Source organism: Pseudopodoces humilis, chromosome 23, assembly GCF_049639895.1.
Source record: "Pseudopodoces humilis isolate 2021_Gansu_Grassland_sample_001 chromosome 23, ASM4963989v1, whole genome shotgun sequence".
In the NCBI taxonomy this organism is placed as follows: domain Eukaryota; kingdom Metazoa; phylum Chordata; class Aves; order Passeriformes; family Paridae; genus Pseudopodoces; species Pseudopodoces humilis.
This window is the reverse complement of record NC_142222.1, coordinates 6,043,606-6,061,190: the sequence shown is the minus strand read 5'-3', so window position 1 is coordinate 6,061,190 and position 17,585 is coordinate 6,043,606. Positions and strand designations below refer to the sequence as shown.

The 17,585-nt window shown below is 52.7% G+C and overlaps 2 protein-coding genes across 5 annotated transcripts; both read left to right on the top strand.

Annotated features, from left to right (window-relative positions):
* Positions 1 to 34: 34 nt before the first annotated feature.
* Positions 35 to 10,329, top strand: STYXL1 (serine/threonine/tyrosine interacting like 1). 4 transcript variants are annotated; one of them, XM_005525839.3, is made up of 9 exons: positions 35 to 200; positions 1,157 to 1,218; positions 1,678 to 1,804; positions 2,124 to 2,180; positions 3,088 to 3,233; positions 4,563 to 4,708; positions 5,712 to 5,806; positions 7,499 to 7,608; positions 9,678 to 10,329. In XM_005525839.3, the coding sequence occupies exons 1-9, from the start codon at positions 98 to 100 to the stop codon at positions 9,807 to 9,809; spliced, it is 978 nt and encodes a 325-aa protein (XP_005525896.2). In that variant the 5' UTR covers positions 35 to 97; the 3' UTR covers positions 9,810 to 10,329. The 4 variants fall into 4 exon arrangements, with proteins under 4 accessions (XP_005525896.2, XP_087922358.1, XP_087922359.1 ...); XM_088066232.1 differs by having other exon boundaries at positions 1,678 to 1,814; positions 2,158 to 2,180; XM_088066233.1 differs by lacking the exon at positions 2,124 to 2,180.
* A 355-nt stretch (positions 10,330 to 10,684) lies between these two features.
* TMEM120A (transmembrane protein 120A) lies at positions 10,685 to 17,488 on the top strand. The gene is made up of 12 exons (XM_005525838.3): positions 10,685 to 10,807; positions 12,685 to 12,803; positions 13,259 to 13,375; positions 13,803 to 13,862; positions 14,543 to 14,638; positions 14,902 to 14,991; positions 15,355 to 15,420; positions 15,538 to 15,599; positions 15,792 to 15,884; positions 16,470 to 16,534; positions 17,080 to 17,148; positions 17,227 to 17,488. Exons 1-12 carry the CDS (start codon positions 10,733 to 10,735, stop codon positions 17,338 to 17,340), a joined length of 1,026 nt encoding a protein of 341 aa, XP_005525895.1. The 5' UTR covers positions 10,685 to 10,732; the 3' UTR covers positions 17,341 to 17,488.
* The last annotated feature ends 97 nt before the right edge of the window (positions 17,489 to 17,585 follow it).

Below are 17,585 nucleotides of genomic sequence, written 5' to 3'. Positions count from 1 at the left end.
CTGAGGTATCCTTGGAGACCGGCGGGCGTCGCTGCCTGCGGCCGGGCGGGGGCGTGCGTGGTGTCGCGATAGTCGGCGACAGCCGGGCGGATGGGCGATGGCGGGGGTGATGTTCTGCGAGCCCCGACACCTCTACAATATCATCAACCAGTACCGGTGGAGATCGCGGCTGACGGAGCCCAACTACCTGTGCCTGCTGGGTGAGGCCGCGGCACAGGCCGGTCCCTGTCCCTGCCTGTGCATGCCCCTCCCTGCCTCTACCAATCTTTGCTCTGTCTGCTGCTCCTCCGCCTGTTTCTTCTGCCCCTGCTTGTCCCTGCCTGCAGTCCCTGCCCCTGCCGGCAGCCAGGCTCTGTGCTCAGCCCGGGCAGATATCCTGAGCCAATGGGGCTCGTGAGGAAAACACACCCATCATTTCTTGTCATTTCTGGGGCCTGGCACCTGGGACCTTCCTCCCATCCCATTTCAGGTGCCATGACTTGGTGCTGCCTTGGCTTTCCTCATTCTCGGCTCTCCCTGCTCTTATCAGTCCCATGGATACACACTCTCCCCTGCTGCTCCCAGAGGTGTTAGAACTGGACTAGATTTCTCAACCATTACACAAAGATTCCTGATAACCACTTCCATTTTGCATAGTGTCAATACTCCCAGAAGGGTGCCTGATATTGCAGCGTTATTGAATGCTTTGGTGAGCGACTTAACCAGTTTGGGAGTGGGTTGGGGTCTTTCCAGTGCCCCCTCCCCAGCTCTGGAGCAGCAGAGGCAGAGCTGCTGGGCAGGTCAGAGCACAGGATTGATGCTGGGTAATGCTGCAGGAGCACACTTGGGTCAGGACTAACACTGCTGGTTGTCACTTGGTGTTACACACAGACTCACATCGACCCTGGAGTTTATTATGCCCACACCAGAAGGCCTCAACATTTGTTTTCTGAAAAACAAATCACAGAGTCATCAAGGTTGGAAAAGACCTTCAAGTTCATCCAGTCCAACAGCCGACCCTGCAACCCTATAACCGCCCCTAAATCATATCCCCAGGTGCCACATCTCTAAATCTCTGAGTGATGCCAGTGCCTGAATTCCCACTGGCAAAATACAAAGAGGATTCCACCTTTAAAAGCCAATTGCTTTGTCTTGGTTGTTTTGGGTTTTTTTTCAGATGCCCGTTCTCAACGTGAATTCGATGCCAGCCACATTATTACAGCCCAAAGGATTGAACTGGTGAGGGAATTGCTGTTTGTGTGAACCATCCTTGGATTTAGCAATTAGTAGGAAGCCAAAACTGGTTTGAAAGCCACGGGAAATGTCCCAGCCCCTGCCCCTGCCTCAGCCGTGCCCCGCGGCTGCCACTGGGGGGATGTATTCTGTCACAAAGCAAAGGTGGTGGCTCCAGCAGCCCGAAGGATTGGCACATCGGAAAAAACATTGCACAAGAACTCAGTGCAGCCTTGCCTCACAAGGACAGCGCTGGCATCTGCACCGCTGCTGCTGGTGGAGCAATCAGCGTGATTTGCATCATTCCTGACTTCTAACCGGGGCTGTCAGTGTGTCCTGTCCACCCACACGTCCAAACCCAACACCTAGCTAGAGAGCTGTAACTTGCAAGATGTCAGGAGCGTTGATGCCACTAGAGAAGAGTGGAGCTGTGCTCCTGATGGAATTCCTCTGTGATTTTGGTAGAGTCCTGCAGGGGAGTATCTGATCCCAAATCCCGAGGAGCTGGGCTATGTCAGATTCTGTGTGGTGTATGACCATGACACTGGCATTTTGGGCTGCACTGACTATCAGGAGGAGGAGAGAGAAACAGGTATGTGTGAGCCATGTCAGTCCAGACCTCTCTGCTGGGTAGAGATTCTTCCCATTCCTCATAAAATTTTATGGGCTTGTTGGAAGAGATGTAAATGTTCCCAGTTTTATGTGAAAAACTGTGCTCTGCCCCTGGTTTTTCACTGTGTTGTGTATATTCTCAGGCTTCAAAAATCCAGGTTTTATTTCAAAGCATCCTGGCAGCCCTGGTTTCCCATCTGTGGATGATCCTCTGAAGCTCCTTTTTGCATGTGAGGAATGGGTTCTTTTTTTTTGCCACATTTCCCTGAGATTTGGCTTGTCCAACGATTGCCTTTCAGGGGGCAGTGCTGCTCCAGAGACTGAAATCAGCAGCTCAGGTTCCACATGTTCCCAGAGTGAGTACTTCCTTCTTTGAGGGTCACAGAAGGCTTTCACTTCATGATATTTGAAAAGATTTGCCTTTAATGGGGGTGGTGATTTGATGGAGTTCATCAAGAAATGTGAAGCGCTGGAAACTTTTCCATGGTTTCTTTGTTCAGTCTTTCTTGAACCATGGAAGTGTTTGGCTTTCACACATCCTTTGGCAAGGAGTTCTGCTGTGAGCAGAACCACTTCTGTTTGTTTGAGCTTTACAAAGGCTACAGGAGTTTTAGCAAAGATTTACATCACTTTCTAAAGACAAAAAAGTGGAGGTGTAAGGGGAATGGATAAAGCAAGCAGGTTGCTAAATGCTCAGTGGTGAGGCAGTAAAGGGAAGGTGTGAAGAATCAGAACTGGATTTCTATTGTGCTGGTCTATTTCTAAAGCAGATACAGCTAGAGGGAAACAGGATGGATTCCTTGAGAGGAGGAGGAGGAACAGCCATCTCACATAATCTACTTCATTGACATTGAGGAGAGTGTTTAAAACATTTGTGAAAATTTTATTTAAGACACTTCCTTTTTTCCCTGTTTGCCTAAAGCAGATTAAAGACAAGGGGCTCCATAAAACTAAGATGATTAAATTTAAATTGATAAAACTTCTTTATTATGGGAACTCATTACAAGCCTTTCCCAAAGAAAAATGGGGAGAGGAAAAGAAATCTGGTGCTAGAAGAGAAACCAGGAAAGGAATAAAAGATCAGGATGACAGGGGAAAAGCAGCACCCCCTGTAACTGACCTGCAACAACAAGAATAAGTCGAGCTTTTAACCAAGTTTTCTCCAGAACATTAGATGGAATGAAAAGGGATTTGCTGTGGTTGTCAGGGAGGCAGATGGAGACACTGAACCTGCCCTGGCAAACAGCTCTTTGGTCTCTTCAGATGCCGGGGAAGGAACTGCCCTCCTCCATGCCAGAAACTTGGAGCAGTTCACCCGCCACCCCGTGCTCCTCCTGAAGGGAGGGTACAAGTATTTTTCAGCTTGTTACCATTTCCTGAAGAGCGAGAAGACACTGTGGATGCCTCAGGTGAGATGAGACTAATTTCCAGGTAGAAGGCATTCATATTCAACTGATGATGGCTGGTGAATTCAGGTTAGATGGTGTTGCAAACCTGTTATCAAAGTAATTTTAGACACGGGAATTAAATGTAATTTGAGTTACTGTGCTTGCTCTGAGTCTCACCACTGATTCTTTTACAGCCACACTTTTTCCTTTTCTATTGCATGAAAGGAAGTTCATGGAAACAAGCTGGGAATGTTCCCCTGATAACCCTGAAACTGGCCTATGGAGAGTACAGATAACTGAACAAACAGTAGTAAATGATGACAAGAAGCAGGCAGCTCTCTCACACATCTGGCATAGTACACAGCAAATGTTTTCAAACAGGACTACAATTCCTACCAAACACTGTGATCCATGTCTTTTCATGGGGAAGGGTCACAAAGCAAGTGCTAGTGCCTGGTTTCAATAGGCCCAGGAAGAAAACAGCCATCCCCTCAAACACTGGTGTCCTGATTGCTTGGTTTCACCTATAAACGTTAATCTATTTAGCTTATGAGAAACAATTACGCTTTATTGCATATTTAGGACAGGCAGGGCATGTTAAGAAGTTGCTGGACAACAGAGCATTTCATTCCAAGGTGTATTTTGTTCCCATTGTTCCCTTCTGGTTCCCAGGAAACAGCCCTTGACACGGTGCTAACCTGTGGATGCTACAGCACAGGAGAGAAAATCAATTAACTTTGTGCTGCTCTGTGAAGGGAAATTCACTGCTGAGCTTCCCCCTCAGACTCAGCTGGACACAGGCACCTCCTTGCCTCTCAATTTAAGCTTTAAATTGTTAGACTGCTCCTTTGTGCTCCTGGAGCAGTATCCAGGTATCCACGTATTCCTTAGGGATGTCGAGGTTTGTGTGTTTTCCTTCTCAGCCTCCACGCTGCCGACACCGGATGCAGCTGCAGATTTGTGCTGGGCCACTCCAGGGCACCTGCAGCTCTGCAGGTGGCAGATGATTTCATTTAGCCTTGCAAACTGTAAGCAGAGAGAACATCAAACGAGTCTGTCATGCTGCAGCCCCTCCAGACAATGGAAAGAATGAATTCCACCTCCTGTTCAGCTGGGATTTCCTTCAAGTAGTGCCACAACAGTGAGGCTGTTAATTATTCGTAGTAAAACTAGCAAAGACTTCGATATACAGCAAATCCAGGTGATTGAATAAATCATTAGACTAAAATATGTCATGGGCTGCTGACTAAGTGCCTGTTAAGCTCTTCACATGACTTCTGTTTAAAAACTTCTTGAGCTAATGGGAGCAAAGACACTCTCTAACCTGAGCCTGTGGTTTCTTTCTGGCAGGAACTAGACACCTTCCAGCCATACCCTGTAGAAATACTGCCTGCAAAGCTATATATGGGCAATTTCGAGCAGGCTAGTGACAAACAAATTCAGAAAGATCTGAAGATCAAAGCACTGGTCAACGTCTCTGAACAGCCTGTAACACTGTAAGTTAAACTGTTCAAGGCTTACCCTCACCAGTGACTGTGATGTGAAAAAATGAGGTGACACAGAATTTATTGGCAGAGGATTCAGTGCCTGTGGCCTTCCAAGGAAACCTCTGTGCAAGTTCCAATGCCATTTCATGCTCAGTTTTCTAATTTCTGCTCCAGAGTTAGCACAGCAGCAACACAGTCCTGCAGCCCTTGACCATGCCACGGGTGAATTGGGTAGGAGGAGGACTGGGAAGCCCTTGGTATTTCAAGTCTATCACATACCACCACTCTTCAGGAAAAACCTGTATCTCTAAATAGCTTTCAGAGCAAAATCTTACCAACACATCAGTGTGAAAACTAAATCACCAATAGGACACATTTTTGGTCTTCCTTCCATACCTGCTCTGTCCATGACCAGTCAGCTCAGTCTGCAGGCCTTGCTGGAATGAAATTTCACACAGTGGAAAACCCAGTGGCATTTCTCAAGGTAGTGACCCAAAGTAACAAATCCAGTTACCCATCCCAGGACATTTCTCACACTTTTGGCTCCAGAGGAATGTCTCTGAACTGTGGGTAATATTCCCATGCCCTCTGTATGATGTGTTTCCACATTTTGGAAATTCCCCACCAATTTTTTGCCCTGTGAGTTCTCTGAGTCTGTGGAAGGAGGAGATGCTGCCATAGAAAACCACATGGAGTGAACTGGAGGGGCTCCACAGAACAGCCAACAAGTCTGTGAAAGCACACCTGCTTTCAGTTCACCTGCTTTCATTTTTCTCTCTGTAGGTTAAGGCATCACTGCTGATACCACTGAAATAGAAAATCAGTGATTAAACTGGTTCTGTGTTACAAACATCTCTGTGCCTCACCATAACAAATCCCTTTCCATGTTAATGATGACAATGATGAAAAACTCACACGTGTAACAGCAAAGGAAATTATCACCTTACCTCCAACAAACACATCTCGTCAAGGCTGCTTCTCTGCTCCATGTGGTCTGTGTGCTCTTTTCCAGGTTTGCAGAAGAAGGTAAATCCCTCCATGTATCTGTTCCAGATTCACTTGAAGCAGATCTTTTTTCTTCCTTCCCCACCATTTCTCATTTCATAGGTGAGTGGATCCTGATCTGGAATTCCCAAGCCCTTGCTCACTGTAGGGTATTAGATGGGAGTGACAGGAAGGCAGGAGGGTAAGCAAGCCCACACCCTGACGGATACCAGAGAGGAGATTAACTAACCAGCCTCATGGACAGAGAGGGGATTTTACAGGGCATCTGACTCTGATGTCCCTGCTCACTTTAAAGGATACCTCACTCTGATAACGGGGAGCTTTCCATCTAATCTGAAAAGGCTTTGCAGCAGGGTATCTACCAGGGCTTCACAGGATTCCCTCTTACTCCTTTGCAACAGCCCTTTGACTGTCACTGGCCCAAATCTTCAGCCACCAGAGCTTTATTTGAAGCAGAGTGTTACTGTGCTTAGAGGGCTCAGCACGAGGCATTGATCATCTTTGTGATTTGCAGTGCAGACCCACTGTAGTGCCCAGGAAGACTTTCAGGTTGGACAGCATGAACCTGCCTCAGCAGATTACATCAGATAGGGCAAGAAAAAACACACTCTGCGGCTCAGTGCCTGCAGCTGCACAGCAGACATGGCTCCTGCAGCTCCATCTGATGCTGTCCAACCATGTTGTTATCTTTTATTGTGCTTATCAAATAACACCTGCCACGGACCAAGGCCCTGCTGAGCTGTGCTGGCCAGAGCCAGAAGCAAAAGACCACCCTGACCCCACAGACCTTAACCCAAGTACAATATCAGACATGACATGACAACTGCACACAAAGAAACAACACTTGGGGATATAATTTTGTAGTGCTGAAATTAATTTCATGATTTGGTGCACCTGAATGCTGGCATTTATTTCCTTGCCTTTCATTGTGCCTCATGCTTTTTCCCAGTAGTATTTCAGAAGTTTCCTTCTGACATCACACATGGTTTGTGGCTGTTTCCAAACCAGACTACAAGACTATTAGCTGCACTTGTGGAAGTGTCCCGCTGTTTATCTGATAGTGGAACTGTTTACTTGGCAGTGGAGAGCAGATTACTCAAACCAGAACATGAGACTAAAGCTCTCCAAATACTCCAAGAGGAGTGTGCATGTCCTCATGCCAGGTGTATGTTGGAGTAAAGCCAGTTCTGCCCAGATCTTAGGATAGAACCAGTATCTCACAATAGAAATGAGTTTTAAAATGCTGGCTCACAATAGAAATGAGCTTTAAAAATGCATGTGGAAAAAAAGAACAAAACATCTTGACAGCACTAAAAGAAAAGTCTTTGCTCTATGAATTCTGGAGTTCAGTTGCTAATATTTTAAAAACATCATTCTGTCTAGAGAGGGAGAGAAAGAACCAAAAGGTTAGTAATTAAATATGCAACCTTCCAGGCAAAATAAAATTTCAATGCATTTAGACCTGTCTGGGGAGAGTTTGTGATGCTGACCACAGCTGATAGGTCATGAAAGACCTCAGATCCCTGATGTGAAGGTGACACTGCTGTGTAATGAAGCATTGACTGGTCATTGTCATTGGTGCTGCTCTTCAAGGCCATGTGGATTTTTAAGAAAGGCAAATGCTTACAGAAATGGGAGCTGGCAGTGCCCATCTGCTGCTGTCAGGGTTCCTGAGGACTCCTGTCTCTCAGGCTGCAGCCCCCCTGTCAGCTGTCACCACATTAGTGCTTCACTCTGCCATGGGAAGCTCCATTTCCCAGCTCACTAATTTGTGATTGGCATTTCTTGACTCAGATACTCAGCTGGACGTGGGAGCAGTGCTGGTGTTCTCCAGCCTGGGGATAAGCCGGAGCAGCACAGCCACCATGGCTTATCTGATGCACTCCTGCCGCTTTTCCCTGCAGGTATGTCACTGGCACAGTCCCTGCAGGAACTGGCTCTGCATTTCATTTCTCTCTGAAGCCACATCACTTATAACAAGACATTCTCTGTGATTTCATGCACAATATCCACCTGATAATGGAACTGATTATGTGATTTGAGGTTGCATCTTCTTTAGACCATTTGGGAGGTGGCTTAGGTGTGATTTTGGATCTGTGAGTCCTTACTCTAAAACTTGTGATATTTTTGTTTTCCCTACTTAACTAAAGGGCTAGAAAAGAAAAGCTGTGGATACAGAACGTGGTATTTCTCTGCTGGGTTTGAGGAAAAGAGTGAAAGCTACTGCAGTTAATCCTATCTCTTAATTCCATGGTGTTAGAGAAGTTCAGAACCCAGTGTTTGCAGGGCTCTCATTTACCATTGGCTTCAGCACTGACTTCTTCCCAAATCCTTTTTTATTCCTCCAGAAGCAATCCCCTCCCACAGACACTCCTGTATAGAAATCTGCAATGGGATAACACTTGCCCAGGAAGGATGTACAGGTCAGATGGCCAGTACAGGCTGTTCCATAGCTGTGAATAACCAAAGAAATTAATGAAGGATGGCTGGGAATGGCCTGGCTGTGCAAGGACCTGGTGGCCTCTCCCCTGGTGCCAGGCCTTTCTCCCTTTGCATACAACACACAGGCAGCATCTCCTGGTGTCTCCTAACGTGGAGAGTTCCCATGGCAACTGGCCAGCCTCTCCTTAAAAACCTCACCCTTGTTTGGAAAGTTCAGGAGCTTGAAGGGATTGATCCAAACTTCACTGAAGCTGGGTCTGCATCTGATAAGGTGATTGATTTTGTGCAAACATGTCCAACGTAAGAGGAGAGCTCTTTCCATGGCTGTGTGCCAGTGGGTAATTAGAAGCTGAGGCTGCCAGCAGGGCTCAGACAGGGTTCAGTCCCTGCACTAACAGGGATGTGATTGCTCCTGCATAACAGCCACTCACTCATCAAATGACAGAATGTGCTTGCAATGGCAATGCAAAAGTCAAAGGCTGAGCCTTGCCATTCCTCTCAGTTGGCATCAACAGGTTGGTCTCAGCATTTTACTAAATGCCAAAAAAAGAGAGAAAATATTGACAGGGCACTGTTTGCTGGGCAAAGCTCTCCTGAGGGATTACCCTGGCAGACAAGTTTGTTTCTTGCAGACAAAAGCAGTGCAACAGATTCCTGTGTGATCCTCCAGCCAATCCAGGCAAAGATCTTTGAAAGCTTCCAAAAAGGCAAAAGCAAGGCAGAGTTGGGATGTGCAGCCCCTGATTCTGTTAGTGGGCAATATGTGAGTAGATCTATTGAGTCCAGGAGAACCAGAGACACCCACAGTGTGGACCCAGAGCAGTAAATACTGGAATATCAGCCTCAGAGCCTGCACAATCAGCAAGATTAGAAAAACAAACCAATGGAGTACTATCTGCTGACCTTTGGTCTCATTTCAATTAAGCAACCTTCCAAGTGCAGGGGGCAAGCTCCTTTATGAGCAGGAAGATGAGCAGTGACAGGAAAGCCCAGGGATGGAGCTGGAGTAATGCTGGTGGATCTGCCCTGTGTGTGTCAGAGTTTCTAGGTGATTACTTGGAGCTAACAAATAATTAAGATGGCTGTAATTAATACAGTGGGATAACTGTGAGGTCATAACTGCTCTGCCACATCAGGTCACACCAATCCAAAACCTTCATTGCTTTATAACCTTTACAGCTGATGCTTCACTGCTTTGCTCATCATCTGTGGAAGGAACAGCATTTTAGGGTAGAAAATCCAGGATTGCATTGCTCCATCAGAGTAGGATAACGCTAAGTAGTGAAAGCAGCCTGAGCTGTCCTCGTATCCAGGAGAGCAGAGCATGAAGGGGACAAGTTTCTCTCAGGTTCACATCTGATTCCAGCCTGTCCCCACTTTAGTACCAAACTCCTCTCCGCAGGTTCTTGCTGTCCAGCACAGGGAGCAAATACAAGGCTGTGTTGGCTGAAGTGTAGCTGCTTTGTGAAAATGCCCAAGAGACATTTTCTGCTCAATTCCTAACACTTCTTTACTTTCCTTCTGTTTACAGAGAGCTTGGAAATACCTTCTGAAATGCAAAATGAACATGAGACCACACCGGGGCTTTGTGGAACAGCTCTCAGCCTGGGAGACCCAAATCTATGGGTGCCCAGTCACAGACGTCTCTGAACCAAATTACTGACAGAGAACATCCCACGGGGAAAGCCACTTCCCCTTTCTGGGGAGAAAGTTACTTGAACACTGTGTGAAAAAAAGACCCAAATGTTATGGAAAAGCTTTCCTCTTTAGCTCCATGTCATTTTGGGTCAGGATTTGGAGCCTCCTGGGGAACTCACCTGTGCTGGAGGAGGTGGCAGTTTAGGGAATGCAAGTCCTGCAGGACGTGGCCCATTAGACACAGCTCGAGACTCTTTTGTAAGCACAGCTGTGGGGCAGTCAGTAGAGTTATCTCTGTAAAGGTTTGTTATCCATGGTCTGGAATAGTAAATTTAAAGTCTCACAGTGCCCACTTCTAGCCTGGAGAGGTGACAACAGAATTTCCCTGTTTCAGAAGTCCCTGTGCCCTGTGAGTGCCTTCTCAGCTACCCTGAATGGATTGTTGACAAGTCCACCCTTCCCATTTGCCACCTTCTAATTCTACAACCCAACCTCTGGGCACAGCTGCTAATTTTAAAGCCTCAGTGCTGTCACACGAAACCTAAACTCGGTACCGTCCTGTCTGTAAGAGCAGCACTCCGGATTCTGTTCTTTAACATCAGAAAATAAAACATGACAGAAAACACTCCCTGGCTTTGCAGCACTCTGTGTTGGGGATTTAGCGCTGGGTTTGGGTTGCTCGTTCTGACACGCGAGGCTCTGTGGGGAGCGCACCCCGAGATCTGCCGGGGCTGAGAGCGAGCCGGGCGCACCTCACACCGCCCGGTGCTCCAGCCGAGCGCCGCGATTCCAGGGAATTTCCCCTTTTCCAGGCTGCGATTTACCGGGAAACGCAGAGCGCGGAGGCCCCGCCCCGGCCCCGCCCCGGGGCGTGTCCGGAAGGGGGCGGGGCCAGCGCCGCCCGGCGCCGCGGGCCGGGCCGGGCCGGCCGCCGCCGCCATCGCCGCCATGGCCTGGGGCGCCTCGCTCGCCGAGTGCCTGCGCGAGTGGGAGGAGCTGCAGGACGGCTACCAGCGCATCCAGGTACCACCGGCCGCGGGCAGCCCCGGGCAGCGGCCGAGGGGGCGCCCCGGTTACCGGCACCGGGGGTGGGGACCCCCCGCAGCATCCCCAGCGGGTACCGCGGGCGGCCGGGCTCTGCCCTCTGGACTCCGGCTGCTTTCCCCCCGTGTCCCAGCCCGCGGCTACGAGCCTTGTGCCCTGGGGCAGAGCGTTTGGGAGCGGGGCAGGGGCGCCGGGCTGTGCCGGGGCTCGGGAGGAGCGGGGTGCCCCGGTCTGGTGCCCCAGCCCGCCGAGGTCGTGCCGTGGAGACCTCGGAGCTCCCGTTTTTCCTGCTGGGAGCGGCAGCGGCGGCGCCTGGCGTGGCACGGCCGGACGAGGTGCGCAGATTTCGCTCCTTATCGCTGCTCTCGGCCCGGCCACAGGCCAGCGGAGCCGAGGTGTCCCGGAATCCAGGCACGCTTCAGCCAGCCCTGTCCCCTCTGCCATCCCCTGTCACCGCCGGGGCTGGCCGGGGGCTCCGTGCCAGGAAGGTGACTTGGTGTCAGAGGTGCTTCCACCTGCTTTGTGTAATCCCCAGGGCGCTGCTTGCCGGGGAAGGAGTGGGCAGGGTTCAGCTCACACAGGGTCACCCAAGGGAAAGGTTGGCCAGCCATCTCCTGCTGCCGCTCAGGTCACTCGGCTGCAGCTGAACCCGTTCCCTTTCCCCCTCCTTCCCCCCCGGGAGCGGGGTGAAGCGGATGTTGTTGCGGACACGTCGCTGCTGTGCCCAGATCTGGGGCAAGGGAGGCTTTGAGAAACCTCCTCTTGCTCCATAAGGGTTGCGTGGATGTCCCGGGTCACCCACTTCGAGCCCGGAGTGCAGCCACTCAGCGCTTCCCTTGGGACACCTCCTCCCACCGCGGCTCCTCATCCAGGCTCTCCAGAGTGGAGCAAGGATGCTGGCACGGCTCAAGGACCTGTCACAAAAGCCACTTGCTCACAGTTAACTCCGGACTCAGAAGGAGGTGACTCTAGATGGCAACAGGAAAGCTTGATGGTCAAGCAGGGAATGTCCTAGGATAAAGCAGGGACATAAATCACTGCTGTGGATCCCTTCCCTCCTTGTTGCTGCTTGTCACCAGAGAGAGGAGATTTCCCTCCTCTGCTCTCGGTTTCACATTTCTCCTTTGGGAACAACTTTTAAGATCTGGTGATCAAGTGGCTGATAAAAGCTACAGAGGTTAAAACTTGTTTGTGCCAAGGTCTAGTCCAAGGGTTGTTGGTGTAATTCCCTGCTGGAGGTGGTGTTCAGGCTGCTGTGGCCAAGGTGAAGCTGTTTTCCTGCTGAGCTGGACAAGCAGCAGCATTGATCCAGCAGCTCTCCTCTTTCCCTACTAAATATAGTGGAGAAATGCATCCAGCCTTATCCAGGTGCAGTTGGGTTACCGGGCACTTGGCTGCAGCCCTGCTGGAGTCCATCCTCTTCATCCAGCTCACTGACAGGCTCCTTCCAGCTTCCAGTGCTCAGGTGGAGCCCCAAAACCACGAGCTGGGAGACCTGGAGGTACAAAGAGCTTCTCACCCTGTCCCAGGAGTGGCCACAGTTGTACCCTGGTCCACACAGCGTTTATCTTTTATTCCTAACTGCTTTCCTATCTGCTGTGTGCAGTCATTGGTGTCCTGAGCATGGGAACGTCCTGTGGAAAACTTGCCTGGGGTTGGGGATGGGCATCCCCATGGAAACAGGGCTGGTGGCAGGCTGTCCCCAGTTCACCTGGCCTTCTGCAGCCACACCTCCTCTCACCCAGCAGCTGCACAGGTGAAATTAAGGACATTTTTTAACAAAAGCATCACAGAGGGCCAAAGGACAGGGGTGTTTGGGCAGGCATCTCTAATGCGTGCTGGTCTCTCCTTCCCAGGACAACCACAAGCTGTACAAGCAGAAACTCGAGGAGCTGACCAAGCTCCAGGATGGGATCTCCAGCTCCATAGCCCGGCAGAAGAAGCGGCTGAAGGAGCTGTCGCTCTCCCTCAAAAAGTGAGTCAGTGCTCTGTGGCAGCACGGGAGAGCAGCAAGGATGGGGCTGCTGAGCTCAGCTCATGTCTCAAATGCAAACCTCTCTGCAGCCAAGTGCTGTGGGGAGGCTGATCTTCCCCAGCCCCCCTTTCCTCTGCCCTGATTTGTGCCCCATTTGCAGTTCAGAGCTTGTAAGGGTTTTGCAGGTACCACGAGCTGCTCCCCTCCTGCACAAAGCTCTCCCTGTCTCTCCTAAGGCTGGGAGACCCATCTGGCCTCACCTTGCTCCCTTCTCTCGAGCAACATCACAGCCTGGCAGAGGAGCTTGCCCTGCAGATGGAGTTGTGGACTTGCCTCCCATCCACCTTCCCTGTCCTTGGGGTGTCCTTGCCCGAGTCTGTCGCCTGTGGAGTGCCAGCACGTGCTGATCACATTGCAGAGGCTCTCCTGATGCCAGCACTGTGTTTGCTCCCCAGATGCAAACCCCAGGCGACTCCCGAGCAGGAATCGTCCATCCAAGAGACCCAGAGCCTGATTAAAGAGAGGCAGAACGTTTTCTTTGAGATGGAGGCCTACCTGCCAAAGAAGAACGGGTGAGAAGGCACCTCAGCACCGGGTGGGGCACCAGGGCCACCTTCCACATCCCTGTGGCAGCAGCTCTGCAGACCCAGAGCTGTCACCCAGCGGTGTCACAGCTCTGCTGCTCCACTTGCTGCTCCAAGGACACCTGGGCAGGAGCCAGCAGTGCTGCCCCTCACTCCTCTGCCTGCTCATGGCCATCACCCACCCTTAGATGATGGTTGTGCTGAGGAGAAGCCCTGTGAACACCCCAGTGCCCGTGGGAGGTGGGGTGTGGGTTCCCCCGCCCGTCCCCCTGCCCGTGGGAGGGGATTCCAGAGGGTTTGTGCTTGGCAGCTCCGAGTGGAAGCACCTGGGGGCTCATCCCTGGCCCCACTGGTGGCATGAGAGGGGACAGCCCCACAGGCAGGTCCTTGTCCTAACACTCTGCTCTCTCCCCAGGTTGTACCTGAGTCTGGTGCTCGGCAACGTGAACGTGACACTGCTCAGCAAACAGGCCAAGTACGGCCCCCCCTCGCTGCACCTCTGATTTTCCTGACTTGGGATCCCCTTGGCACCGGGAACAGCAGCTCCTCCCAGGCAGACAGGGGGCTGGCTTGGCTCACCTGGTGTAGATTCCCTTCCTGAACTGTTTTCTGCATCATTTCCCAAGAATCAGCCAAACCCTTGGCTCCCCCTCACATTCCTGCCACTGGGCTGGGACGGACCATTAGCTCTGACAAGTTAATGGGATCCTCCACCAAAGCTATGTCCATGTTTCCACTGTATTAGGAACTTCCAGGAAAGACAGACAGTGGATAGTCCCCTCCTCTTCCCTTGGGGAAACACCAAAAGTTGGTTTTGGCCTCTGAGAGCCTTTCTGTTGCCAGAGGTGCCCAGCCAGGGGAGACCCTCTGTTCCCCAATCCTCCCCTTGAGATGTGTGCAGATCCCAGTCTGCCCATCTTCCCCACCAGGGCCACCCACCACGCTGGGGTGCTTTGGGGTGCTCAGACATGTCCCAGCTGTGTGGCAGCAGCCTGATGTGCTCTGCTCTCAGAAATACCCCCAAGGCAAGGTTCTTCCCAAGTGTGTCCCAGAGATTCCCAACAGAACTTCTCTTTTACCCAGCCAGATGGGATGGGAGGACACAAATTTCCAGCAGCCCCCTTACTCCAGGCCTGCCCTTGTGCTTCCCTGCAGGTTTGCATATAAAGATGAGTACGAGAAGTTCAAGCTCTACCTCACCATCATCCTGCTCATTGTCTCCTTCTCCTGTCGGTTCGTCCTCAACTCCAGGTGAGTCTGGCTTGGTGCTGGGCAGAGATCTCCTCCCAGAGCCCCCTTGCCCTTCTCTCCCATCCTGGAACAGCCAGAGCTGAACGGGGGATGCTGTTAAAGCATCTGGACACTGCCCTGGAGGTGGGCTGGCCTTTGTGGCTGCCGTGGCCACGGTGGGTGGTGGGGAGCAGGTCCCTTCCCTTGGGGCTGGGTGTCCCACGGGCTGTGACGGTGCCTGTGCCCCCAGCACGTGCCTTCACACCCTGCCCTGTGTGCCCCAGGGTGACAGACGCCGTCTTTAACTTCCTCCTGGTGTGGTACTACTGCACCCTCACCATCCGCGAGAGCATCCTCATCAACAACGGCTCCAAGTGAGTGCCCCGGGCCCGGGGAGGGGGCGTGCAGGGGGCTGGGCCTTCCTGCAGGGCTGGGGGAGTTTGGGACCCGTCACAGGGGAGCAGCTCCCTCCTACTCAGGGTGTGTGGCAAACCCTGCTGGGAGCTGCAGGAGCGGGGCAGGAGGAACCTCCCGTGCGGAGGAGGCGAGGGAAGGTGGAGCTGGAAGGGCCCTGGTGCTGCCCAGCCCCGAGGCCCTGGGTCCTGCTCTGAGGAGCGTTTCCCAACCAGCCCTGGGAGCTCTGGGGTGGTTGGGGCTGGGCTGCTCCACACTCAGGGGTGCCTTTGGCTCTGGGTTCACGCTCCAGACGTGAGCTTCTCTGTGTGTGTGTCCTCCAGGATCAAAGGCTGGTGGGTTTTCCATCACTACATCTCCACCTTCCTCTCAGGTGTCATGCTGACGTGGTAAGTCTGTGTCCCCCGTCCCATGGTGGGGCTGCCTGGGCTGTGGGCAGCTCTGGCCAAGGGCCCATAGGTCCCCTGCCAGCCCCACATCCCCCAGCCAGCACCTTCTCTCCACAGGCCAGATGGGCTCATGTACCAGATGTTCAGGAACCAGTTTCTCTCCTTCTCCATGTACCAGAGTAAGTGCTGGGACAGGACTGAGCCCCAAGTGCTGAGAGAGCTCTGCAGCACGTGGGGACCTGGCTGTAGCTGCTCACAGCTCTCAGCTCACCTGGCAGTTCCCTTGGCCTCGGGTGGCCTTTGTGGGATGATGCTGGGGCTGGCAGGTGATCCCTGGGCAGCTCCTGCCAGCAGCCATGCTTTCCCTGCAGGCTTTGTGCAGTTCCTGCAGTATTATTACCAGAGTGGCTGCTTGTACCGGCTGCGAGCGCTGGGAGAGAGGCACAACATGGATCTGACTGTGGGTGAGTGGGATGTCCCTTGCTGGTGCTCTCAGGCTGGTGCTCGGCTCGCTGGGAGCTGTGGGATCTACTGAAGGACATGGGGACACTTTGATTTGAGGTCACTTTTATCAGTGGCAGGAAGAGTGAAAGCCACAAATCAAACCAAAGCTCCCAGAGCAGCGTCTCCTGTGGGGCAGCACCACAAGATTGTCCCCCTCCTCCTGCTCTGCTGGGACCACCAGCCACAGCTGGCTCCCTCAGGCTGTGAGCTGGCAGTGGATGTGGCTCTGGGCATCCCAGCTTTCCCCAGGAAGCTCCTTCAGACATGAAACATCCCTCCAACACCCCAGGCACTGCGGGCTGTCCCCTGCCCGGCCCCTGTGACACCGAGGGCAGGAGCTGAGGGCCAGCTCCACTGGAGCCCAGAGCCCTGGGGTGGATTAGGAGTCAGTGCCACTGTCCCCACTGCAAGTGCCCACAGTGAGGCTGGAATGGCAGGAGCTCCTCACGGTGTGGGCACTGAGCCTCCCATGCCTGGAGGAGCTGGGCTCCTGCCCCTCTCCACCAGCCCATTTGGGTCCTCACAGAAACCTTCATCCCTTGCAGAGGGCTTCCAGTCCTGGATGTGGAGAGGCCTCACGTTCCTGCTTCCCTTCCTCTTCTTTGGGCAGGTGAGGCTGCCCCAGTCCTTGCAAGGTGGGAGCAGGATGTGCCACGTTCCCAGCTGTGCTCGGTGGCCTGGGCATGGCACAGACCCCACAGGCTGCCACAGCCATGTGAGAGGGGATGCCTGGGGCAGGGAAATGCTTCCAGCAAATGCTGGGCCCTTCCCTCCGAAGCACCCACCACCTCCACAAGTGGGGCAGTGAGATGGGGAGGGGCTGGGCTGGTTCTGCTGAGTGCTCAGGTGCAGAGGGGCTGTGGTGAGAACCCTTCCAAAGCCTTTCCAAAGCCCTTCTGAGCTCCAGCTTGGAGCTGCTGCTGCAAAGGATCAACTCCTTCCTCAGTCAGATTGTGGGGGCTGAAGGCCAAAGGCTGGCCTGAAATGGGGGGTGTCCCAGCTGGGGTCCTCTGGGGACGAGCCCTTCATGGGGTTTCACTGTCCCCACACGAGGTGGGTGTGGGGTTTACAGCCAGAGGTAGCAGCTGGATGGGCGCCAGCCTGGGATTGAGCCTGTGGAAGCAGCAGCTCCTCTGAATCTCCTCTCTCCTGCAGTTCTGGCAGCTCTACAACGCCATCACCCTGTTCCGCATGATCCAGCACCCCGAGTGCAAGGAGTGGCAGGTAAGGAGGCTCCTGGGAATGCCCTGGGAGGGGAATGCCCCAGGCAGGTCCCTCCTGCTGACTCCTCTGGTCCCGCAGGTCCTCATGTGCGGCCTCCCCTTCTTCATCCTCTTCCTGGGCAACTTCTTCACCACCCTCCGTGTCGTCCACCAGAAGATTCAGAACAAGAACCAGGACACAAAGGAGAATTGAAGTGGGGCAGTGTGGGGGCCTGGACTGTTTCTCCCCACCAGCTCCATCCCCTATCCCCCTCTCCTCAGTTCCGTCCGGACTCTGGTGTCTCATCCCATTCCTCGGAGGCCTGGATGTGGGACAGATCTTGGGGCCTGCTCCTGGACAGTCCATGTGCTGAGCACGGGGCTGGATCCGTGCTGGAGTCACTCACCTGGAGTCGGGAGCACCCTGCACCTCCTCTCCTGGCTGCCTCCCACATCCAC

Excerpts from the sequence above, each read along its gene's own strand:
- STYXL1 (XM_005525839.3), top strand. The coding sequence starts at position 98 with ATGGCGGGGGTGATGTTCTGCGAGCCCCGACACCTCTACAATATCATC. Across the intron at positions 4,709-5,711 it reads TCTGAACAGCCTGTAACACT|GTTTGCAGAAGAAGGTAAAT; the intron begins GTAAGTTAAACT and ends GCTCTTTTCCAG. Across the intron at positions 5,807-7,498 it reads CACCATTTCTCATTTCATAG|ATACTCAGCTGGACGTGGGA; the intron begins GTGAGTGGATCC and ends TTCTTGACTCAG.
- TMEM120A (XM_005525838.3), top strand. The coding sequence starts at position 10,733 with ATGGCCTGGGGCGCCTCGCTCGCCGAGTGCCTGCGCGAGTGGGAGGAG. Across the intron at positions 13,863-14,542 it reads CTGCTCAGCAAACAGGCCAA|GTTTGCATATAAAGATGAGT; the intron begins GTACGGCCCCCC and ends GCTTCCCTGCAG. Across the intron at positions 14,992-15,354 it reads CTCATCAACAACGGCTCCAA|GATCAAAGGCTGGTGGGTTT; the intron begins GTGAGTGCCCCG and ends TGTGTCCTCCAG.